Source organism: Rhinopithecus roxellana, chromosome 4, assembly GCF_007565055.1.
Source record: "Rhinopithecus roxellana isolate Shanxi Qingling chromosome 4, ASM756505v1, whole genome shotgun sequence".
Classification (NCBI taxonomy): domain Eukaryota; kingdom Metazoa; phylum Chordata; class Mammalia; order Primates; family Cercopithecidae; genus Rhinopithecus; species Rhinopithecus roxellana.
The window spans coordinates 166,338,226-166,364,413 of NC_044552.1; the positions used below are offsets into that span (position 1 = coordinate 166,338,226).

A 26,188-nucleotide genomic window follows, 5' to 3' on the forward strand; every position below is an offset into this window, starting at 1 on the left:
AATAAAAAAAAAAAAAAAAAAAAAAAAAGAAAGAGAAAGGGTGGGGAATCACCAGACATGCAAAAGAAGAACGGAGGAAAGAATCATTAATTGGAAAAAGGAAAAGTCACCATATCCCTTTAAAAAGCAGCAGGAGGAGTCACAGACTGTAGTGAGCTTAGGGTGATGATTAGCCTTCCAGAAGGGTTCTGGACAAAGTTATCAATCAGAGTTAGTTATAAAGGTTAGCACATGGCTTTATGGAAATAGTCAAGCACTGGTGAGAAATCATATAAAACAATCTAGGTTTAATCTGTTTTAATGTATTTCCAAATAAGTGACTCTACCTGTTGAAACTTTATGAATTCTGCTTATTAATTTCTACAAAAAACTAAGGTTTCAGAGGTTATTTTAAAGTTTTGGAGCCAAGGTAGAACTGCAACCCTCTGATTCCAGATATCACAACTCCTTATACCTCTAAGTGGCAGCAGCACCCACGATTTACAGACTGAAATAAATCCTGCAAATGTGATATGTGCATAAGAATGTCACAGCCACAGCTAATGCCATCCTTATGGAATATGATAAATTATACCACGTGACTTCTCACTATTTTATGCAATGAAAATCAGGACAAAATAAATATTGAAGACAGCCTAGAAAGAAAAAATAAACCATAAAAGGGTAACAAGAACAAAAACAGACATTGTGAACACTGATTTGTAACTGGTAGAGCCATTCTCTTCCCAGAAAGTTAGTTCTTGAAATAGAGAAGGCACCAACCCACTCTCTTTGGAAGTTCAACCCTAGTCCCAGCCTAAGCATGGGGACCCATGGGACTGCCTTTCTTGGGGATTAAAATCTACCCAGCATTCTGCTCACCAAGCTGTCTGCCCTGGTACAAATCTGTGTCCATCCAAAAAGAATGGACACGTTTTTCTGCTTTGCACAAAGGTGACATATAGGCTAGTAGTGGCCCTGGATCCTATCCTCAAATTTAGTGTGTACTTCAATTAGTAGGAAACCAATTAGCTCACATTGGTGTTTCTTATTTTCTGCAATACCTACTTCAAAAGTTTGCTGAATTGATAGACCTCTTGTGTTAATTTGACTCACATTTGAACTATTAACAGGTGAAACTTATGAAGAAATACAATATTTAAAGTGAATGATCGGAAGTACCACAGTATATAAGTTACATATTTAAAATCTACAGAGTTTTAAATTTCTCCAGCTAAAATAAAATACACATAAATATTTTACATTGTAATATACTTTACCTTGAAAGAACTCCAAAATAGTACTTTCCATCTTAGGATATGTGATTAATCTTTGTATCTACACTCAAGAAAATAATATAAACTATGTGCAGAAAGATATTATCATGCAGTTTAGTGCTCAAATATACTTAGATATTTTGTATTCTTAACTTTGAAAGCATATCAAAATCATATTAAGGCCATCTAAAATCTCTGAATTCATGCTCAAGACAGTAATGTGAATTATATGCAGAAAGCCTTAATCATGCAACACAGCATCAAAATTTATTTTGTTCCTTTTAAAAATAAATTAGTAGAATTGCAATAAATAGTCAGCCTTTATTCAGCATGGCACTTTAAAAGACAATGAGCAAAGCAATGTAAAGTGTACTAATTTTTATAGCTATAAACAGCTGAGTTTAATATAATCAATAGAAATACATATTAATGTAAAACTTTAACTCAAAAGAAAAAAAAAACCTCTGCATTAAAAGATTTAGGCAATTTTGATAAGTATTTTTACAACAGAATTATAGACTATCTAGAAAGGTATGTGTTGAATAAAGAATGAGAACAAGTAGTTGCTTCAAACTATATATTATATTCAAATTATGTAGTGCATGGTATTAGTTTCTATACATTTGTTAAAATTCAAAAAATTCTATTTCTTATTTTGTTTAAATAAACCAAAACAAATTTTATTTTGGAAAATAATTTAGTCTTTAGTTTTTAAATTCTTAGCACAGCCATTTAGATATGAAATATATAATATATTCTACTGGTTGATAAGTGCCAGATATTTTAGAGACAATTTTAAAGGTCAAACTGCACTGATAGTAATTGCCACCTTCTGTCTCTACCATTTAAAAAATGATTGCCTTTTTGAAAATAAAGTTTTACAGTCTTTTTGAAAATGGAATATTAAAGTTTTATAATAATTTCAAAAAGAAAAAATTAAAAATATATGGGTCGGGCATGGTTGTTGCTCATGCCTATAATCCCTGCATTTTAGGAGGCCAAGACAGGTGGATCACCTGAGGTCAGGAGTTTGAGACCAGCCTGGCCAACATGATGAAACCCTGTCTCTACTAAAAGTACAAAAAATTAGCTGGGAGTGGTGGCGGGTGCCTGTAATCCCAGCTACTTCGGAGGCTGAGGCAGGAGAATCACTTAAACCGGTAGGCGGAGGTTGCAGTGAGCCGAGATAGTACCACTACACTCCAACCTGGGTGACAAGAACAAAACTCCATTTTATATATATATATATATATATATATATATATATACACACACACACACACACACACACACACACACACACACACACACACACACATATATGGCTCACTGCAGCCTCAACCACCTGGGCTCAAGTGATTCTCCCACCTCACCCTCCTAAGTAGCTGGGACCACAGACATGCACCAACTAATTTTAAATTATTTGTAGAGATGAGGTATCACTCTGTTGCCCAGGCTAGTCTTGAACTCCTGGGCTCAAGCGATCCTCCTGCCTCAGCCTCCAAAAGTGCTGGGATTACAGGCATGAGTCACTGTACCCGGCCTACTTTTTACTGACCAGTTTCACAAAGATTCTATACCTCTATAATGGTGTTAGTGGAAGAACTGTCTCAAAACAAAAACTGAAATATCAAATCTGAGGTACGGGGTATGACAGAATGTCAATATGAGACATGCCATTAATTATGTACATCTTACCTACAACCTTTGGTTTTTGATGCAATATCGGTGTTTTTTTTCTTCAAAAACCGTTAGAGTCTTCTTACAAAAATGAAAGAATATAGAAAGTATACAAATGATGTGTCCTTAAAATAGAGCACGTCCCGAGATAGTAAATGTAATCTGTGATTCTCAAACCTGGCTGTGTATCAGAATCATCTCTGTAGATTTTCATAAAGACAGTTGCCTATGCCCTGATCCCTTGAGATTCTGATTTAGTAGGTCTGGAATTGGGCCTAGGCTGCCTAAGATATGTTTATTCCTATTTATCAAAGTAAAAAGTGGTTCATTATTAAAATTTAAAAAATGTAGGAACATATAAATAAAAGGAAAAGTCTCCTTCATTCCCTTTCCTCACCAAATCCCAATCCCTAAGGGTAACCGGTGTTAATATTTTGGTATGCATTACTGTAGACTGTAATGGCTTAGGTCTCTCTTGATATAATTCACTGTTTTGTTTTCTTTTGCTTTCTTACCTAGATCATGTGTAAATGGCTAGATGATTTTACCAAATGTAGAGAATATATCTGATAAAATGTTGGCTATGCCTTATATACAAAAGTTACGGAGGCTCCAGGGCACATCTCAAAAGATCAGTGCTTAATGTCCATAGCAGCTGAAACAGAGACCCCTGGGGCAGCTGATGTGGACAGACATCCTATATGTATCACATAGAGAAATAAACACCACTTCAAATTGTGAAACCATGAGAGTGTCTTGACCTGCAGATGTGGATGAGGTGGTTTTCACACACTCAACTTTATATAGCTTATTCCAAGATGAGTATGCTAAGGATTTAATGGTGTTTAATAATTTTTCCAGTAGAGGGAACAGTCAGTTTGTGTTTTTGTAGTTTTTTCCTTCCCTTCAAAGTGGCATTTATAAGGTACTCATGATATTTAGATATGATCCATTCTTTTTAATAACTACATAGACTTCTTAGGGCTGGCACTGCCCCTCACTTCTCCAACAGCTGTTCTCTCTTTTTCCTTTCTTCCCAGTTGGCTGAACACCTGCGTTTGTTCAGGGATTAAATGGAAATCCCTGGAAGGTAAGCCCCTCTCATAGTACCTTCAGATGAATTAGGACTGGGACAAGAAAATAATCTAATTCTAAGGTACTAATATTAACTCCAATCCTTTCAAATATATAAAACATTAAAAACTGCTAGCCTATCAGTCTGAGCAGCTCTCAGGAAAAAACTGCTAACTGAGGCTTAGTAGAGGACAGTAGGAATAACTTATTATTATGTCAATGACTTAATGAAAATGCTCATGTAAAACGTTTAAAGGTGCTCAAATATTTTAATTATATGATTTATTTTTCTTCTTTAATCACTAATGTGCTATTACTGAGGAAACTAGTTAAGAAAAGTAGATTTAAGCCGGAATTGTGATCATTTAGAAAAAATTCTGAATTGTTCTTTTTTTTTTGTATTTTCTAAGATGTATAAACTGAGTTTATTACTAAAAACCACCACAATGCTGCTAATGTCCTTAAGATATTTGTGGAACATATCCCCAATCATCCCCTTATTATTAACTAAAACTAGAAAGTATCTCTAAAGGACAGATGTAACAATAACAGTCACTTGTTTGTGAATGTGCTAAGCACTGAACTCTTGTATGGAAAGCTGGGGTACATACCATGTACTGAGGGAGTGGGCAGGTGCTCACCCTGCAGAGCACAACACTCTGACAACGTCATGTTTTGTTGTGGATGATGACAGAGTGAAAAGGTGATCCTCAATGACTATAACGTTATAAAAGAGATTTCACTGTTACCAGCCCCTTGTACTCTTTTTGTAGGAGATGAATCGAGGCACTTTCATTCCAGTTATTAATAGGTAATTTCAATAAGGTGGTTTTTGTTTAATGAATAAAAAGTACAACTATTGAAGAAAATGTGGCTGTGTTGTCACAAATATTCTAAAGTATAATTCAATTAATTTTTAAAATAATCATATCCTATTTGGGTTCTTATTTCTATCCCAATTAGCACATATGTCAAAATGTCTGTATTGATATAGCTATCATGCCAAAATTTGTACTATGTTCTATGTGATTGATAACAAGAATTTCTAAATATAACCTATTTCAGCAACACTGAGAGAAATGTTCATTATTTCTTTTAAGACATGAAAGAAAATGCTGCTAAATGTATTTGCATATTTTAATTATTTTTTACATAGAAAAAAGACTGAATATGAAAACTACGTAAAATTTTTATTTTCTTGCAGAGTAGAAAAAACTTACAGGGGTATGAGGAAATAGTTCCATTCCAGAAGTATCAGAATTTCATAGGACATCTCTAGGCTCAAAGCTTTGATTTCTCTAGGGCTGGCATTAGTAAACTACAGTCTGTTTTTGTAAATTGTTACTGGAATATAGTCATACCCATTCATTTACATACTGTCTATAAGTATTTTCACACTACAATGGAAAAGAGTTTCTGCCAGAGAAACTGGCCCACGAAGCCAAAAGTATTTACTATCTGGCCCTTTATAGAAAAGTCTGCTGACTCCTGCTTTAGGACATCAAGAAAAATATTCAACAATGTTCAATTCTCTGTCATCTAATTTTAAAGGACAAGTTGAGTATGGGTTTAGTGTGAAAATAAATTTCATTTTTTCTTATGATATACAAAGAAAAAAATTTTTAAATGAGTGTTAAATGGGATATTATTTTGAAGATGAATTTCTGCATACTTGAGTGTACATAAATAAAAAGTGATCACTTTGTCAATTCTTAGGAAAGGGATTTACTCCATTTTGCTTTTCATCTGTTGATAATTATAACATTACAATGTATAAAATATGTTCTAAATCACATAAACCTTCATAACAATCCAGTACTTTTAAAAAAGGAAGTCACTAATGCTAGTTTTTCAAAAAAATAAACAACAACAAAATTTTACATTTATTTCCATTTTTATGAACCAACTAGTTAACAGTTTTTCAAAAATATTACTATATCTTTCAAAATAAACATAAAAATAATGAAATGCATGTCTGAGATGTAAAATCTCAATTGGCTTTATAATCAATATATGCTTATTAACACATGTGGTAGATGTATGCATAAACAAATGGAAGACTGAACGTTAGAAGCTTTTATTACCCATATACAAAACATATCTTATTGAATGCCCAACTATTTTTTATATAAGTTGAAGCTTTAAAGCAGTGATGTTGTTTATGCAAAATGAAAAGTGCAACATGCCTTTGTGTACAAATTGTAAGTGCCGCTCACTTACATTGTTGATAGATTTATGCAAAGCTTCACCCAGAGAGTGCCGCTATGAAGAAAAGATCACAGGAATAAAGGGAAACATTCAGAAATCAACTAAGTGAAAAAAAGAGTAATATGAACAGAGAGTAAAACACAGAACATTAATTATAATGTGCTCAAGAGAAAACAAGTGAAAACAGTTCTAAGAAACAAACTAAACAAAAAGAAATTAAAGACACACAGTCTAAATTATCTATAATCCCTTAAAACGATGTCTGATATATTTGTGGGCTTGTAGACTTACCTATACAAACTACTAAAGGCTAGGCCATATAAATCAGAGTTCAGTTTAAAAGATGATGGTTATTGAGGGACCTAGAGGGGGTATTACTGTTCTAAATTCCTCCCAGAAAGCTACAAGATAACTATTCAAAGCATTACACCCACTTTGCCGTAGGTTCATGGAGAATTGTGGTGAAAACCGCAACACTAACTTGACTGACCATATAATTTGGGAACCAGAAATAAATATGAGATAATCACTAGAAATTAAAGATTTAATAATAATCTGGTTTTATATTAGGGGGAAAGGAAGAAAGATACCTTTATATCTTTTTAATCCTATTTCCTAGGATATATTTGGCAAAATTATTTACAACATAGGCTCATTTTTCAGAAGTTCATTGAAATTTTAAGTGATATACCGATGGAAAAACCTACATACCACTCCCTCCTAACATGGGGGGAAATGAAAATGTAATTTCATTTTCAGTCACCTCATTTTTTTACCCTCAAAAAATACAAAATAATATTTTACATTTATATTGCTGATTTAAATGGAAAAATTGCTTTAACATGGTTTTTACTCTGGACATGATTTTAAGTGATAAACAACTGGAAAAACCTACATACCCCTCCCTCCCTCCTAATACAGGGGGAAATGAAAATATAATTTCATTTCAACCACCTCATTTTTTACCTTCCAAAAATACAAAATAATATTTTTTATTTATATTGCTATATATTATATTGCCTAATTTTCAAACAGAATGCAATTTTCTTTTGTTTTCATTTTTTGCATATTGTAATTATTTCTTGAAGTGACACAATCTAAAGAGTTTTTATTAGAAAATAATTTTTTACTAATAACTTAGACTAAGATATTCCATGATATAACTTAGCCAAGTTGCAAATATGAGATAAAAAGATTAATTTTCTATGATTACTTCATAACTTCTCAATCTCAACTTTCTCATGCTTTTATGTACATCACTACTTAATTTTACTTCTTTCTTTATTCTTTCCCAAACTTATAATATTCTCTATATAATAATGAGAGACTTAACTTCTCCAGACTTCATAAAACGTAAGAAAATTGGAAGAACTTTTAGTTGTAGTATTTTTACATCTTTTTATTTATTTATTTATTTTTCAGACAGAGTCTTGCTCTGTCACCAGGCTGGAGTGCAGTGGCCGGATCTCAGCTCACTGCAACCAAAGCCTCCCGGATTCAAGCCATTCTCCTGCCTCAGCCTCCCGAGTAGCTGGGATTACAGGCGCCCACCACCACGCCCAGTTAATTTTTGTATTTTTAGTAGAGACAGGGTTTCACCATGTTGGCCAGGATGGTCTTGATCTCCTGACCTTGTGATCCACCCGCCTTGGCCTCCCAAAGTGCTGGGATTACAGGTGTGAGCCACAGCGCCCAGCCAACATCTTTTTACTTCTTAGAACTGATGTCCTAGTACTAGAAGTTAACCTAAAATTTATACCATTTACTCAAGAAGCAGATTTTATTTTCACTCTTTAAGGTGTCATCAGACAAAATATGTATGTTATTTAAGATTCCTGAATTATTTGATAAATTGGAATATGCCAAATCAGAGTGACATGCCAAATCATCCCTTCCCTAGGTGTAGATTTGGGGCTTTATATGACAGAAACATATTTGAACATTTGAAATCTAAACTCATATGGTCACGACCTCTGTCCATACCCAGTTGCAGACCATGAAAATATTGAATCCAATGGGTACAGTTGCCCAAGCTGTGACCTCAAGTGAGCTTACATCACAGACCTGGCATGGCAATTGGTAAAGGCACAATAGTGCTGCTGGGTGGCAATACCACTGTTTGTTAATACATAACTGAAGTAAGCTTTTTCATTTAAAAATCCTAATTAGGCTAGGCATGGTGGCTCACACCGGTAATCCCAGCACTCTGGGAGGCCGACGCAGGTGGATCACTTGAGGTCAGGATTTTGAGACCAGCCTGGCCAACATGGCGAAACCTCATCTCTACTAAAAATACAAAAAAAAAAAAAAAAAAAAGCCAGGAGTCATGGCACACACCTGTAATTCCAGCTGCAGCTACTCGGGAGGCTAAGGCAAAAGAATCGCTTGAACCTGAGACGTGAGGGTTGTGGTGAGCTGAGATTGCACCACTGCACTCCAGCGTGGGCGAGAGTGAGACAAATAAATAAAAAATTCGGCCGGGCGCGGTGGCGGGAGCCTGTAGTTGCAGCACTTTGGGAGGCCAAGACGGGCGGATCACGAGGTCAGGAGATCGAGACCATCCTGGCTAACACGGTGAAACCCTGTCTCTACTAAAAATACAAAAAACTAGCGGGCGAGGTGGTGGGCGCCTGTAGTTCCAGCTACTCGGGAGGCTAAGGCAGGAGAATGGCGTGAACCCGGGAGGCGGAGCTTGCAGTGAGCTGAGATCCGGCCACTGCACTCCAGCCTGGGCGACAGAGTGAGACTCCGTCTCAAAAAAAAAAAAAAAAAAAAAAATTCCAGTACTATTATGCTTCAGAAAACATCTTAAGTGCAGCGTGAGATACAGTGTTGAATAAGACTGTTGAATAAGATTGTAAAACAAATGTATAGAAATAAAAAATAAAGAAAAAATAAGTATTATGATTTTTAAAAAGGTTGGTGTGATAGGGAATGACTGGAGGAGGAGATACTGAGTTGATGGTAAGAAAAGATATTTTGTTTAATTTGTTAATTTTTTTTTTTTTTTTTTTTTTTGAGATGAATGAAGTCTTGCTCTGTCGCTCAGGCCAAGTGCAATGGTATAATCTCGGCTCACTGCAACCTCTGCCTCCTGGATTGAAGCGATTCTCCTGCCTCAGCCTCCTGAGTAGCTGGGATTACAGTAGTGTGTGCGACCATGCCCGGCTAATTTTTAGTTTTAGTAGAGATGGAGTTTCACTATGTTGACTAGGCTGGTCACGAATTCCTGACCTCAAATGATCCACCTGCCTCGACTTTCTAAAGTTCTGGGATTACAGGTGTGAGCCACCACGCCCGGACAGAAAAGGTATTTTAGAAGTGTAACATTTAAACTGGGGTCAACACAGAAGCCAAACAGGAGATAAGTTTGGGGAAAGAGTACCTGGCAAGTGGATCAGCTAGCACAAAGCCCCTGAAGGTGAAAGCAAGCTGGGAGCAAGTGGGTGTGGGAGTGGGGAATGGGTTAGTGAAGGACAGCTGGCTGAAATGAGACAGGTGATACACAAACGGGCCAGCTGGCTTAAGGTTTAGTAGGACAGTGAGAGTCAGAATAACAGAATAACAGCCTGATTTCAATGGAGTGCCCCTGAGAGGATTTTAAGCAGGGGAGTGGCATGATCTAATTTATATCATGAAAGATCAGTTTGAGTGCTGTAAGAAAAGTGAAATTCGTGAGGACAGACAGACAGACAGGAGACAGACCTTGGTAACAGTGGCTTGGACTAGTGTTTACTAGGGAGATGAAAGCAAATAGAGCTAAGATATGTTTCAGAGGTAGAATAAACAGGATTAAAGGATTACATGGGAAGTAAAGGAAAGACATGGATGGTATTTAAACCACAGACTGGCTGAGATCCCCAAGTGCTGTGGACTGCATGTGTTCCCTTATCCCCAAATTCACGTATTGAAAGCCTAACCTCCAATGTGAGGGTAATAGCAAGTGCAGCCTTTGGCAGGTGATTAGTTGATGAGGGCAGTACGCTCGTGAATGAGTTTAATGCCCTTATAAAGAAATCCCAGAGAGCTCCCTTGGTGCTTTTACCATGTGAGGACATACTAAGATAGCTGTCTATGCACCAAGAAGCAGGCTGTCATCAGACACCAGATCTGCTGGCACCCTGATCTTGAACTTCCCAGAATCCAGAACTGTGAGAAATGAATTTCTACTGCAGGAAGGCGCAGTGGCTCATGTCTGTAATCCCAGCATTTTGGAAGGCTGAGGCAGGAGGACTGTTTGAGCTCACAAGTTCAAGACCAGCCTGGGCAATAAAGTAAGACTCTGTTGCTACAAAAAAATAAAAATAAAATTAGCTGGTATAGTGGCGTGTACCTGTAGTGCCAGCTACTCAGGAGGCTGAGGTGAGAGAATCACTTAAGCCCAGGGGGTCAAGACCACACTGAGCCATGATTGTACCACTGCACTCCAGCCTGAGAGACACAGCAAGACCCTATCTCAAAAAATCATAAAATAAATTTTAATTAATTAATGAATTTTGTTTCATAAGCCATCCAATCTATGGTCTTCTGTTATAGCAATCCAAGTGAAGACACCATGTCTGCTTAAAGAAATACTGGATAAACTAAACATTTGTATGTAAAAATACTTATTTGGGAAGCATTCACTATGAGTAAGATCCATGTTAACAAAAAGATGGCCTATATAATAGTCAATGTGTTTTAAAGCATCTTAAGTTTCTTGTTAATTTTTGAGATTCATGAAAAGAGCCTTAAGAGAGACTTTTCAACTGAGAAGACTTGGAGACTTCAACATAGAGAGCTTACTGAATGTATTTCAGGAATTTTATTATTGAAGGATAGATATAATGAGACTTTCAGATAAGTGAGGAAGAAAACTTATAATAACTAAAAAAAGTTGCTGCACTTAATTAGAAATTTAGCACTTGGTACATAAAAAACAATGCTCTTAGTTATCTCATTGTTCTAAATCTCAGTTTAATCATTTAGAAAATAGGATAAGGTTTTACAAGCTTGTAATTTGTAAATATGCTATTATGTAAATACTGAAATCCATTGAATTGTAAGCTTTTAGAGGACAGAAGCCTGTCTTATTCACATTCGGCATCTAAACTGGTACCTGTGGCACAGGGTAAATGATTAACAAATGTTTATTCAAAGACTTAACGAATGATATGAACTCTTAACATTGATTAGTTCTTGCTCTCTCTAACTTAATTCTCTCCTCTCTAATAATAACAGAAACAGTAAAGAGAAAATTCTAGATTACTAAAAAGAAAATATAAATCTGAACACAGAAAGGCTTCTAAGAGGAAAGCAATATTCATTGAGTGACACCTAGCTTGTTCCACCCTAATCTGTTCTTCACACTGCAGCCAGAGTTTTGAAATCACAGTATTTGAATATTTCACCCTCCTGATCAAAGCCCTTCAACAGTTCACTGCTCTTTGGATAAAGTCCCAAATCCCTAACAAGGCAAAGAAGGCCTGGTGTGATCTGATCCTGCCTACCTCCCCAGCTTCCTAGCTCTCACTCTCCAGAATAAAGGTGTCATCAGGGCTTCCTCAGTGGCTGTGCACACACTGCCCCTCTGCTCAGAATGCCTTCTTCTGGCCTGACTTCTCTTACAGGTCTCAGGTAAAGAAATCCACATTTAGAGACACCTTCCCCAAGTTACACATGAATGTTTACCACAGTTGCAATTGAACACCCTATTTGCAGTTTAGATTGTAAGCTCCAGGAAGGTAAAGACCACTCTGAGCCAGTTACTATTCTGGCACAAGGCCTAGCATATCAGAGGCACTTAATTTTCACTGAATAAATGGATAAATGCATGAAAGAACATGCAAAAGTAATTTCTTACTACTGATTTCAACACCTGGAATTAAAATAAATAAATAAATATGGAGGTGATGTGGACCAAGATTAGAGCCAATTAAAAAGCCAGAGGGTTGGCCGGGCGCGGTGGCTCACGTCTGTAATCCCAGCACTTTGGGAGGCCTGGGCAGGTGGATCACGAAGTCAGGAGATCGAGACCACCCTGGCTAACACGGTGAAATCCAATCTCTACTAAAAATATAAAAAATCAGCTGGGCGTGGTGGCATGCGCCTGTAGTCCCAGCTACTCAAGAGGCTGAGGCAGGAGAATCGCTTGAACCCAGGAGGTGGAGGCTGCAGTGAGCCAAGATCGCACCACTGCACTCCAGACTGGGCAACAGAACGAGACTCCATCTAATAAAAACAAAAAAATTTTTTTTAAATTAAAAAGCCAGAGGGTTGTCATCACATAAAGCCCTTGAAGTCATACTGAATACTAGGAGTGGGAAATAGGAGACACCCAGAAGACTAATTGTAATTCATCAGAATCACCATACTATTGTGTAATCAAAGCTACATTGCCATAGGCCTTACTAAAAAGCACTACTAATGCTTTATACATACATGATATTCCATATGCATATATTCATGAATTTTCATAATTGTTATTGCTTGACTTTCAATTCTATTTTGAATAAAAAATCTGAAGCAATAGAATGGAATTCTCATTATTGACAAAAGCTGAGTCATTTAAAAAATTTCTAACTTCCTTGAAACAATATTGATACTAATCTTACATTGCAATTCAAGTAAAATACATTAAAGTTTAAAAAAATTCCAATTTCAGGCTGAGCATGGTGGCTCATGTCTGTAATCCCAGCACTTTGGGAGGCTGAGGCCTAGACCAGCCTGGGTAACATGGTGAAAACCTGTATCTAAAAAAAAAATGCAAAAATTAACTGAATGTGGTGATATGTGCCTGTAGTTTCAGCTACTTGGGAGGCTGAGAAGTGGGAGGATGACTTGAGCCTCAAAGGTTGAGGGTGCAGTGAGCCATGATTGTGCCACTGCACTCCGGCCTAGGCAACAGAGTGAGACTCTGTCTCCAAAAAAGAAAAAAAAAATTCCAATTTCAACATTTAAAATACAACACTATAACTTCTCAAAGCAAATTATGTAAACTCTTTTTCTTTTTTTTTTTTTTTTTTGAGACGGAGTCTCGCTCTGTCGCCCAGACTGGAGTGCAGTGGCCGGATCTCAGCTCACGACAAGCTCCGCCTCCCGGGTTTACGCCATTCCCCTGCCTCAGCCTCCCGAGTAGCTGGGACTACAGGCACCGCCACCTCGCCCGGCTAGCTTTTTTTGTATTTTTTAGTAGAGACAGGGTTTCACCGTGTTAGCCAGGATGGTCTCGAACTCCTGACCTCGTGATCCGCCCGTCTCGGCCTCCCAAAGTGCTGGGATTACAGGCTTGAGCCACCGCGCCCGGCCGTAAACTCTTTTTCTAATGTTAATTTCAACTATACTAATATCTAGAGGAAAGTGACAAACAGATCTAAGATATAGAAGTGGGATTCAAAGCTCTGATAAGTTTCCCAAAACAAAAAGTCACAAACTGTTGTTCGATATTTAACTAAAATTCAACGACATGAATTTCATTCATATAAATAAAATGAAGGTAGAAACAAGCTAATGTGTTAGGTTATGCTTAATACTTTTTCTCAGAGACTCAGGCTAACATAACTTTATAATCATATGACCAATGAACCCTTTCAGATTGAAAATGTTTTAATTATTTTTAGCATCTTGTTGCATGAAAGAGAAACAGATTAAGTTGATTTGTTACCATAATGCTATCTAAATGTTCTTAAGTATTTTTCAAGTGTGTCCTCGGCCGCAGCACCTCTGAAGTCACCGACTGGTTTGCATTTCATCCCAGGTGTTACTACAGTATTTTACAGATCAGATTTTGCTCAGTATTCATTAAAGACTGCCCAGTATTCTTAACACACACTCTCTTTTAAAGCTAGGTACAGATTTCATAGTTCTATCTCTTCATTCTCTTCTCCTAAAGGTGACAATTTAAGAACTGGATGGACTTAAATTCTAATAAGGGAGGTTTGGGTAGGGAAAAGAAAATTAAATATTAATTCATAATAAAATCATTTAGATCAATTCAGAAAACAATTTAGCATCGTTTATCTTAGAAGAAAAACCAATCTTAAGAGGAAGAACACTAACCACATAAGTGTGATAAAAGAGGATATAATGTAGCCAAAGTAATACTGTCATTCAGTTTTTTGACTGAAGAGAAATTAAAGACAAACTTTCATATTTAAAGGAAAATATCAGCAATTAACTTTGAATTCAGGACTTGGCATAGGAAAAATAAGGATGATGGACTTGGGTTGGTTTTGGTAGACTTTAATTCCATTCCACATTTTCTAAGAAAGTGAAATTAGGTCATGCCAGCTATTCTCACTTTCCTTTCTAGCTGGCTTTTCTCTTTTCGTCATGTGCTATTTCTCTTTAGTCTTTTTGTTTCTCTCTCCTATGACTTTCCTTTATCTTACTTTAGTCATCTCTTTCCCCCAGGGATCTGAAAGTACATTCAACATAGGTTCCTACTTTCCTGTCGTCTGGAGAGAGGACTCAGAGCCTTCAGGGAGAGCTTCACTATCTGCTGTCACTGCTCAGGGAACCTGTCAAGGAATCTGACTGAGTTATCTCAGGAAGATATTTTTTTTCTGAGACAGAATCTCACTCCATCACTCAAGTTGGAGTGCAGTGGTGTGATCTCAGCTCACTGCAGCCTCCGCCTCCTATGTTTACGCCATTCTCATGCCTCAGCCTCTCAAGCAGCTGGAATTACACATGTGCATGACCATGCCTGGCTATTTTTTTTATTTTTTATTTTTTGTAGAGACGGGGTTTCTCTGTGTTGGCCAGGCTGGTCTTGAACTACTGGCCTCAAGTGATCCACCCACCTCGGCCTCCCACGTGCTGGGATTACCGGTGTGAGCCACCAGACCCAGCCAGGAAGAGATTATTATTCTAGGTATCTTGCTATTCCCTCTACCTCAGAATCTACTTCCATCTATTCTTCCATTGAAAGTAGTGGTATGGCTGGGCATGGTGGCTCACGCCTGTAATTCCAGCACTTTGGGAGGCAGAGGTGGGCAGATCACTTGAAGTTGGGAGTTCAAGACCAGCCTGGCCAACACGGCAAAACCCATCTCTACTAAAAATACAGAAATAAGCCAGAGGTTGCAGTGAGCCGAGAACACCTCATAGCACTCCAGCCTGGGTGACTAAGTGAGACTCCATCTCAAAAAAAAAAAAGAAAAGAAAAGAAAAGAAAAGAAAAAAAATAAAATTAAAAGAGACAGAATATGTTCCTTGGTAACATAATAGAAAATTTAAAGCTAAGAAAATGAATAGCAGCCAGGCGTGGTGGCTCATGCCTGTAATCCCAGCACTTTGGGAGGCCAAGGCAGGTGGATTCCCTGAGGTCAGGAGTTCAAGACCAGCCTGGCCAACAAGGTGAAACCTCATCTCTACTAAAAATATGAAAATTAACTGGGCAGTGACATGCACCTGTAGTCCCAGCTACTCGAGAGGCTGAGGCTGTAGAATTGCTTCAACCCAGGAGGTAGACGTTGCAGTGATGCAGTGGGCTGAGACTGTGCAACTGAACTTCAGCCTGGGTGACAGAGCAAGACTCCATCTCAGAAAAAAAAAAAAAAAAAAGAATAGCAGAATGAGTACTGAGCTCTAATGCCAAATGTAGTCAATAGTGTCATGATCTAGCTAGTCTGCATCAGTACTCTCTAACTGAAACAGGAATGTGAGCCATGTGTATAATTTAAAGTTTTTCGTAACCATATTTAAAAGAGCAAAAGCAAAAGATACTTAGTATCATATTGGATAGCACTGGTCTAAAAATCAGAAAGCAGTTTACAACAAACCTTACTGAAACGGGCTTTTCAATTGCTCTTGATTAAGAGCATTTATTTTAATGCTGTTTCTTAGTCGAGTCATTGCTCTTTCCTACTGAGCATGAAAAATTCTAAAATACACTATGATTGTAAAATCAATACATCTAAGAGAAAACTTATATCTCATCTCCCCAACCACCCACACCCCACCCCAAATAAATAGCTCATCCTGACTTCCTTGTCTCAGATGATGATTTCCTTTTCGTCTGGCTCAAACCCAAGTCAACTTTAACATTTTCTTCTCTTCTACCAAAGCAGATGATTGATCCTTTTACAGTTTCTCTTGTACCTGCTGTGAGATAAACTTAATCCAGGTCCTAATTGGGCAGAATTATTTGTATTTCATGTATCTGAAAACTTCTTTGGTCTCTGTGCCTCATTCTGTTCACTCCATTCAACAACTGCCAAGTGCTTACTATGTGCCAGGCACAGTTTAAGTGCTGGGGATACCCCAGTGAACACCACAAAGGTCTAGGTCTTATGGAACTTACATGTGAATAGGTGAGATAATCAATATATACTGTGTACAAGTAAATGATCTGAAGGAATACAAAGCAGAATAGGGGGCTAATGAAAGATGATGGTGCTATTTTAGAAAAAGTAAGTCAAGAAAGCTCTTTTTGTGGAGTTAAGATTTGGGTAGATAACTGAATAAAGTGAAGGAAAAAGCTGTGCATATCTCTAGAAAGTGGGTTCCATGTGGAGGGACTGGTAGGTGCAAAGTCCCCAAGATGGGTTCAGCTTGTTGTGTGTGTTCCAAGAACTGCAAGGGTCCAGTATGGCTGTAAAAAAACAAAGGGAGAGAGTGATAGGAGATGATGTTGGCAATGCAGCCAAAGACCAGATCACGAGCGTACTAGAGGATATGGCACGAGAAAGGACTGTATTCTAATTGTGGTAGGAAGTCACTGGACATCTTGACACAGGATAGTAACATAATCCAACTTAATATTTTAAGAGCATCACTTTGGCTGGTTAGAAAATAATCTGTAGGTGGGCAAGAGTAGAAACAAGGTAACAGCTGCAGTGCAGGAAAGAACTACAAGTGTTCTGGAATCAGATGGTGGTAGCGGTAGCAGGGAGAAATAGGCAGGTCCTGGATTTATTTTGAAGGTAGAGCAGTGGGGAGTGCTGATGAACTGGTTGTCTGGTGTACAACACAGGAGTCCAAGACGGCTGAGCAGTGAACAGTGAACGGATGCTAGTTCTAGGAAGAGCAGTTTGGCTGAGGTTGAGGGATGCTGGCGGTACATGGTGTCCATTCAAGAGTTCAGTTCCAAACACTTTAATTTAGATATTTAAATTGAAATATCTCTATTTCATTCTTATTTCAATATAAAAGTCATATTAAGCTTCCTAAAATAAAATTTTCAGCATGTTATTCTCTTTTCCACAAACCTTTGACAGAATCTCATAGTTTACCAAATAATCTTTTAAACTCCTAAGCTTGGAAGTCAAGGTTTTCCACAATAACCTCTATCCAAACTGCCCCCAACTCTGTTTTTCTTATTACTGTATTCCTCGTAGTGCCTGGGAAATATGCACATGTTTAATAAAATGTTTATTAAGTGAAAAAAAACCTTTGTACTTTTGTCACTCCTCTGTGTTCATCCTTTGCCCTATTCATGAGTCCCACTAAAGCTGGCCTCCTCAGTGAAACCTTCCCCAAGCACACTGGCTATATTACACTGTTTTTTGACTGTATACTCCTGACCAGCGGTATTTTGGTAAATGTTTAACAGCTCTCTGAAAAGCAATGACCTGATTTGTAGTATTTCCTACAAATGTTATAAATGCTGTGATGTAAATGCAACTACCACGGGTGACTGCAAGTCATCAACATGATGTCCCCGAATGTAGTCTTGGGAAGAGGTGCACAATTAGCTATGATGAGCTGGTAGGAGCCAGTTCCAATACATCATTACTCAGTATAAACTGCTTGGATCATTTTTAAAGTCACCTACTGCACAGTGGCTTTTATTTTAAGTACCTATATATAAATCTTCCTATTAGACTGTAAATTTGTGAAGTGTAAACATTGTGTCAGATACATGGCTATAATCAGCTAAATGACTTTGTCTCAAAGTTCACATCTACAAAATGGAGAGTCAGTCTCAAATTGTAAAATTCCACAGTTCTGTGTTGAATGGTCTGTGTATCTCGCTTCATTTCTCAGTCCAATGCTTTAAGCCTGAATAAGTAAATCACTATATTGGACCCAAAATAAAATCTGCCTTAAAAAAGATGAAAGAAAGGAACATGTGATGGCATTTTAAGATCACAAATAGAAAATATGATCACAGAAAACTCTATATAATCACTTTTCCTTGGATAGAGTTGAAGCATAAGAATGTAGTTCTTTTGCTTTAAAGAATTCAAATGTATACACTGATCAACCCAAGAAGCATAATTAGCCTTGGACTAAAGTGTAATCATTGGACAGAAAGAGAGAACACAATGAAATATTAAAAGGAAACTAAAAGATACAAAATTGACTGAATCGTAGCACAGAATGAGAATAATAGCTTTTGAAAAATTCCATGAAGTGAAAAACATCTGATTCAAGTAAAATGAAAATTTTATGCTTTTAATGCTCATTTTTAGATAGGCAGGCCATGATGGCTGGCTTAAATCTAATTTAACTCTCAAGAGATTCATAGGAAAGACATTTCATTTCTTTCCTCTAAATAGGATGAAATTCAGGTGTGTTAAGGCATAAAAATCTCATGTTTTCACTCAGAAATAGTTAAAGTATGTGAAAACACACATCCTCTGATACTTTTTCATAGTACATGCCTCTGCCTAAGCCCTAGCCACACCAATTCTATTCCTCAGTCTTACTCCTTTAATATCACGAATGCCAAGCCAGGTCTGTTTCCCTTAACGTGCTGAAGGCTGCTGGCCTTGCAAAGGCTAAAGGAAATGAGTGAGACCAGTAGGAGTGAATGCAGGGAAGGGGTCCTAGGGGTAGGGCTTGGGGTGGAGGTTATGGGGAACAGGGCTTAGCAGCAGGCAAAGGCAAGCAGAAGGTGGTAGAGCAGGCTTTAGAGCACAGGCTCTAGAAATCCATCCAAAGGAGTCCAGAGAACAAGATCCGAAGAGCCAAGAAGGAAGGTTTCGTCCATAATGACATTCCATTTAAAAAGAACCACTGGTCCTACTATAATTTTTTGTCATCTAATATGCCTAGAAAGAATGAAACCTTGAAAGCATCATATCCATTTTTATTTTAATGGGGCATCTTTTTGTGCACCTGCTTTCTTAATTTTCTTCAGGCACAGACAATCCTGGAGTGCAACAGCTACTTGCCAGTTTCTCTATGGCAATGCGTGTGCCTAAACAATTTAGAAGTCGGGAGAAAGGAAGATATTATAATATTGGAAGTGGTCTGATGGCATGGAGCATCAGAGAATAGTTTTACCTTTGGAACCCATTAATTCCTGGTTATCTTGATATTTATGGTTAATCTGCTTTGAAAATTGATTTAGAAATTCTGTAAAGCTGGCAAAAACTGGAGCTAATATGTAAAATTATTTTATGATATACAGAGCCACAAGATGCACAGCATTAGGCCCTCTCAGGAAAGAACACTGCAGAATAGACACCCAAAGGAAAAAGAGAAGAAAACAAAATTCAGAGATGTATGGATGACATCCGACAAATTAATACAAGAGATTAAAGGAGTAACAAATAAAACTATTTAATAGAAAATAGGCAGGAGAAGTGGTAGGCCACTTTACAGTGCAAACCCAGCCAAAAACTGTCTATGTTTAATACTTTCTGGTTGAAAAAATACATATTTATTAAATAATCAAACTAATTTAATCTTTCTAAGTGCAGAATCTTACTACTCGTCTAATAAATCAGTACCACTCCACCCGGCAAAATCTGTCCTTCTGGGTCCCTAAAAGGAATGTAAAGTAAGTCTATCATAAGCAATGCTGATGCGGTGTCCAAATTCTAGTAAAAGCTGTTTCCATGTTCTTACTTTTGTCTGAGTTTCAAAGTGACTGACAAAAGCTCACATATACACAAATGTAAACATACACATGTATTCCCTCTTTTCAGAGTAACATTATAAATTATTATGAGATACCAGACACAAATTGGCAGGCCCCTAGTATTCTTGAAAGACACTGCATGTATGTAGCAATGTAACAAATGACCTTACAAAAAGTCTATCCTGTTTATTTTGAAATTCATCATGCTCACAAAAAGAAAGATAACGGTAGGTTTCTGGCACTACATTATTGAGCTGCTTCCTGTCTAAGTTCTGCACTTGCCTGTCAACTGGTGATTCATGCAGTTAATCCTATTTAATGACTCACTCTGTGGAAGAATGCTAAGAATTAATAAATTTACAAGTTGTGTAAATGAGTGAAAATGTGCAAATTCTTTTAATTACAGTTACAAATGTTATGGAAATAAGCAAGCATAACATAAGAACACAGATTTAGGAATATTACTACCTTTTGTTTATGTTATACTCTAAGGGGCTTAAAGTATTTTGAAGGATAGCAGGCAACGCTCCATTGGTGAGAAAAGTAAGCTGTTCATTTTTGGTAAGTGATTTTAGGTAATCACGATACATATAATAAATTCTACCCTCTGTTGCCCACACAGTATCTAATAACATGAAAAAAGATGGTATACTTTCAAAAAATAGGTAACTTTCCCATTTAAAATCTTAAATATATTCAGGCCAAATATTAAACTAAAAAATCATAATACATTCTTCTCAGTATTCATACTGCATATACAACAATGATTTAGCACAATGTATAAGTTTATAAACACATCTTCCTGGTTTTATGTATTTGTAAAAATGTTAAGTTTGCCCCATGAAAAATGACAAAATACAGTGAATTAACAGAGTTTTACAATGTTTCCCTAGCTAGAGAATGTCAAGGGAAATGAACTTTTACCATGTACAGATTATTAATTACCTGGTTTAAGAGATCTTCTACTTTCTTCTGCCATGAATCTCTTGCTGCGTTTTTCTCTCGCTCTTTCAACTGCAGAAGTTGAGACATTGCTGACTTCTTATCCTCTTCATGTTGGAGCCTTAACTCGTCACGAAGTTTAGAACACTCTTGCCTAAAATAAAACAAACCCATTTACTTTGTAAAGAGAATTATTCCTCTCACTGACTGTAATAGAGTCCACCGGTTTTTTAAGTGCTTAATTAATCCTCTTCAAAAGTCTATGATGCTGAGTAAAAGCAGATTATTTACTTAAGGGCTGTAAAGTAAACTGGTAACTTACCCCAATATCACTGATTTATCAATTTATTAACAGCAGAATAGGTACCAGAACAAATAAGTCTTCTGATTTCAGGTTAGTTTTCTGCCTATTTTATATTCAAGGAAATAAAAAAGTAAATCTGAATTCGAACGGGAAAAAAAATCCAATTTCTCTGTCTCTAATCACAGGAAATTTCAATTTAAAATACTGCAACTATGTCTTTAACAATAGGATAATATGAGTTATACAAGAGAAAAACTTTCTTGTATGTCTTTATTGCGAAGATTACAGAACAGAAAATGTACCTAAGATTTTCAGTCCACTTGATTTCTAAGTCATGGGCCATTTTGTCCACTTTGAGCTTCTCGTCTTCTTTCATGGCAGCAATTGTTTCTTCATGCTGTTGCCTTTCTTGTTCTAGCTCACCCTGAAGAATAAAAACTTTTCAATGAAGACTAAACTTCAAAAACAAACACTGCTGGTTATTTTAAATAAGTGCTTGTATTAAAACTTTTAATTTTAAATACTTACAGCCCAATAATTGATAATGCTATCTATGAAAATGACTCAAGATTTTCTGAAAATAAAATATGTAAAACAAATTTTATATTTTAAATGTTCTTGCCTAAACTATATTTTATTAAGGCTTATATCACAAATTATTTAAATAGTTTAAAGTCAGCACTAATCATCTTAATTACACTTTACATATATTAAGTATCTAATGGTAGATTGATCATCCAATTACCTTCACCTGTACACCCATTACATAGATAGATATGTTATTCAAATTCACTCATACTCATATTCAAAAGTATGTTACTTGCTCAGAACTTAAGTATATAGCTGTACCTAACTGACACGATAAAAATAAGTATGCAGAATTTAGGCTACTGTTTTTATTATGTAACTTCAAACTAATTGTCCATGTGTTTGGTGTTACGGTAATATGCGGCAATATATACAAAATTCCTGTAGATTAGCATGAATCAAGTGGCTCTGTGGAGCCTGGGGATAGAGGTGACCTGTTTGGACAACAGTGGCAGCCATCAGCCCCTGCCAGCAGAGCAGCTGCTCTCGGGGCACAAGGCAGAAGAGGAGCAGATGATGGTCTATCTTCCTGTTATCACAATGACCCTTTCGAGATCACCCATTTGCTGATGACATGTGGTGTGGCAGTTTTTGAAGGGTATACCCAGATTAATGATAAAAAAGCACGCCAATGTTGAAATTGCCATTCTACATTGTCAGCCTGGCTACTAAGCAGTGAGTATTGAAAACTGAAGGCAGCCATCTCAGCCAACTGTTCTTTTTACTAAGTGTTCTGCCTCTAGTAACTTCTATATTTTTCACCAAAGGCAACATTAAATGGAGTAGATTGCTTAAAAAGTATTTCTTTTCCTCAATGCAAAGTACACCATTAGATATTATTGGGGCAGAGGAAAAGAGGTACAAAAAAAAAAAAAAAAACACTTGGTCTTAAGGAGCTTACACAGAGTTGTGGTAAACCAGGATGCAGCATCTATATTTTCTCAGTTAAAATTCTGCCCAGCAGAACAGAAAATGAACAACTGATAGAGTTTTGCTTAAAATGTTTATTATTTTCTACTACTGGACAGAAGTACAATGTAAATATGAAAAAAGACCTGAAAGAAATGAAACTGAATCACTAAGCCCAAAACTCAGTGCCAGGACAGCAGGGGGAAAGGCAACCAGGATAAAATACCTTAAAGTCAGGAACTGGGTGACACCAAGGCAAGAGAGAACATACATTAGACCATATAAACACAACCTATATTCAACTAACATTCATTAGAAATATTTTGACTGTTTACTTTTAAATGTATTTGTATTACCTTAAAATACCATTTTCCTTTTATTTTTTGACAATGGAAAAAACACATCTTAATATAGTTTGGTCACCCAGTTCAGTTTCACACCATAGAATGCTACCATCAAGATTATAGTCAATATATGTGGCATCAGAGAAATTAAATATATCAAGTTGTATATTATACTAGCTTTAAATTCCAATTATTTCTTGTTATATATTAAAACTGTCATATCACACAGCCACTGGAGAAAGGTAAACATAAGGAAATGAAGATTTGAGGAAAATGAAGTAATTTATTGTCACACTAATTCAAAATGGAAGATAATAAATATTCAATGCACACAGAATATAATTATAGATAAAATACAAATGTAATTATTTTCACTAAAGTGCCCTTGTTTATATGCTTTTGAAATGTCACCAATTCTAAACTAAAGAAAATTTGAAATAATATTAGTAAAAGGCAATATTTACTGAGTGTTTACTATTTTGCTAAGCACTATGCTGTAAATGGTTTCTCTCATTCAATTATTACAATAGTGCTGTGAAGAGTATTACTACCCCCACCCCTCCTTCATTGTGCAGATGTGGAAGGTGAGGCTTTGCCCAAAGTTACACACTATGTGGTGGATTCAGAATTTACACACAACCAACCTGACTTCAAAGCCTACAGTCTAAACCATCTCTCTGAAGAAAAAGATTAAAAACTCCCTGGGTACGACACACCCAGTTTTATGGATTATTTTTCTCTACTATCTAAGAAAATCTAAATCTTTGCTGTGCTTCATGAGAGTGGAAGAAAAAAGGCAGAGTCTTCCTGAAATCTGCAGACACAGAGAAGCACTTACTTGCTGTATATGAGAGTTCTAACTCTTACCAGTAAAAGAACTGCACATTCCAATTGTTATGGGTTGAACTGTGTCCCCTAAAAGATATATTGAAGTCCTACCCTCCCAGTACCTCAGAATGTGACTTTATTTGGAAACAGGGTCAGTACAGATGTGTTAAATTTAGATGATGTCAAACTGGAGTAGAGTGAACCCTTGTTCCAATATGACTGGTATCCTTTTAAGATGTGAAGATAGGCAGAGACGGAAATTATGCTGCCGAATGCCAAGGAACGCCTGGTGCTACCAGAAGCTGGAAAATACAAGGATGGATCTTCCCTTAGAGTTTAGGAAGGAACATAGCCGTGCCAACACCTTGATTTTGGACTTCTAGCCTCCAGAGCTGTGAGAGAATAAATTTCTGTTGTTTTAAATTCCCCAGTTTGTAGTATTTTGTTATGGAAGTTCTAAGAACTAATACACTAATTATATACAATCCGCTGTTTAAATAGCTGTAGGTCAAATGGCTAAATTATATTTCTATTTTGCTGCTGTTTAGATTATAGTAGAATTATGAAATTACCTCCACATTTAATAGAGCATCCTTGGTCTCCTTTAGGCTGTCTTTAGTCAAATCAAGCTCATTCTGAAGCCTTTCCTGGGAGTCCTGAAGACTAGCAATAAGACCTTCTGCAGAGCCAAGACCCTGTTCACTTTTCCTTACCAGATCTTGGAGGCGGCCAATCTGTAAGTAAATAGGGTACTTTTAATATACTTCATTGTAATAGAATAGCAAAATAGTCTTACAATTTCTTCCTATTTTGGCTGTAATTTTACTGAATGGACAATTTCCTGATTAATTTGGAAAAAGTACTCGAATAACCATGACAGTTTTCTTCTGTTGTGTTTTGAAAAGACTTTCATATTTAAGATTTTCTTTTTTCAAGACAACCATGTAGAGAAATAGACATACCTTTGTCTAACAAAGAGAATTCCTAGTTCTACCATATAATAAAATACCTATAAGAAGCTGAAGCAAGATAAAGATTATATAAAAGAGTAAAACAAAATTTTAGAGAAAAATATCTTAAAAATCGTTCTTTAAAAGTTAATCGCATATTTCATTTGAGTCTCTATCTCCTATTTGCAAAGGAGATAAATTTAGGTCAATATTGATAAGCTGGTAAATGTATTATCAACTAGAGTAAGTTGTGATTCCTCTGTTTCCATACAAAATTTGTCTCATGAAATCTTTAAGAGTTGAATTCATACACTCTTGAAATTAGGAGCTAACAGACAATTGTTGATTAAGCATATCCCTACTGTAAAGTTACGAATACTAAAATACATACATGAAATATTTCAAATTATTTGGACAATGCTATAAAGTAAAAACCCCTTTCTTACAAAATGGCAAGCCTATGAAATTTCTACAAAAATTAAAATTGATAATTTAAAAATAATACTTATTTCTCCTTGGAAATACAGACATTACAAAAAAACAAATTCTCCTTCAATCCTTCTCTGACCCACTATTCCCTCCCCGGGTGCACAACCTTCTGGTCCCCTCTCCATGCAGGTATATGCTCTGCAATACTGGTGGTGGTAGTATTTTATCTTGTTGGTGTCTCTAAAGGAATGCTAATCTCATAAGATAATTAGGGGAGCTACATATCTTTTCCGTAATCTGAAGTATTTTCACAGCAAAAGAATCACCTGTTTCTTGAAAGTTTGGTAAAATTCTTCCATAAACTAAATTATAAAGAATGCTAGGGCTGGGCGCAGTGGCTCATGCCTGTAATCCCAGCACTTTGCGAGGCCGAGGCAGGTGGATCATCTGGGGTCAGGAGTTCAAGACCAGCCTGGCCAACACGGCGAAACCCCATCTCTACTAAAAATACAAAAAGTAGCCAGGCGTGGTGGCGCGCCACTGTAATCCCAGCTACCTGAGAGGCTGAGGCAGGAGAATTGCTTGAACCTGGGAGGCGGAGGTTGCAGTGAGCGAAACTGCACCACTGCACTCCAGTCTGGCAACAGAGGGAGACTCCGCCTCAAGAAAACACCAAACAAACAAAAAGAATAGTATTCTAGTAACAATGTAAAGAATTCAAAGAGAAGCCCTATTAAAGCCATTACAAATCTAATTAGAGATAGAATATTTAAATAAGCAAAAACTTCAAACTTCTGCAAAGTTAAACGTAACAAAATATAAAAAGCAAAGTAAGTGTTGAACATAACTATCAGTTTGTTTTCTTAAATACAATAAAAATG

The 26,188-nt window shown here is 36.6% G+C and overlaps 1 protein-coding gene across 4 annotated transcripts in view; it reads right to left on the reverse strand.

The window, feature by feature from the left end:
• FAM184A (family with sequence similarity 184 member A) overlaps window positions 1-26,188 on the reverse strand; it is a 131,371-nt gene that overhangs the window by 23,063 nt on the left and 82,120 nt on the right. For all 4 annotated transcript variants that reach the window (XR_004056731.1, XM_010353249.2, XM_030928358.1 and 1 more), the window contains exons 7-9: window positions 24,501-24,662; window positions 21,562-21,683; window positions 20,959-21,109 (exon numbers count right to left, since the gene is read on the reverse strand). Coding sequence is in view for 3 of the 4 variants with exons in the window: in XM_010353249.2 (XP_010351551.1) it covers window positions 20,959-21,109; window positions 21,562-21,683; window positions 24,501-24,662 (435 nt within the window). In the remaining variant the exon portion in view is untranslated. The remainder of the gene's footprint in view (window positions 1-20,958; window positions 21,110-21,561; window positions 21,684-24,500; window positions 24,663-26,188) is intronic.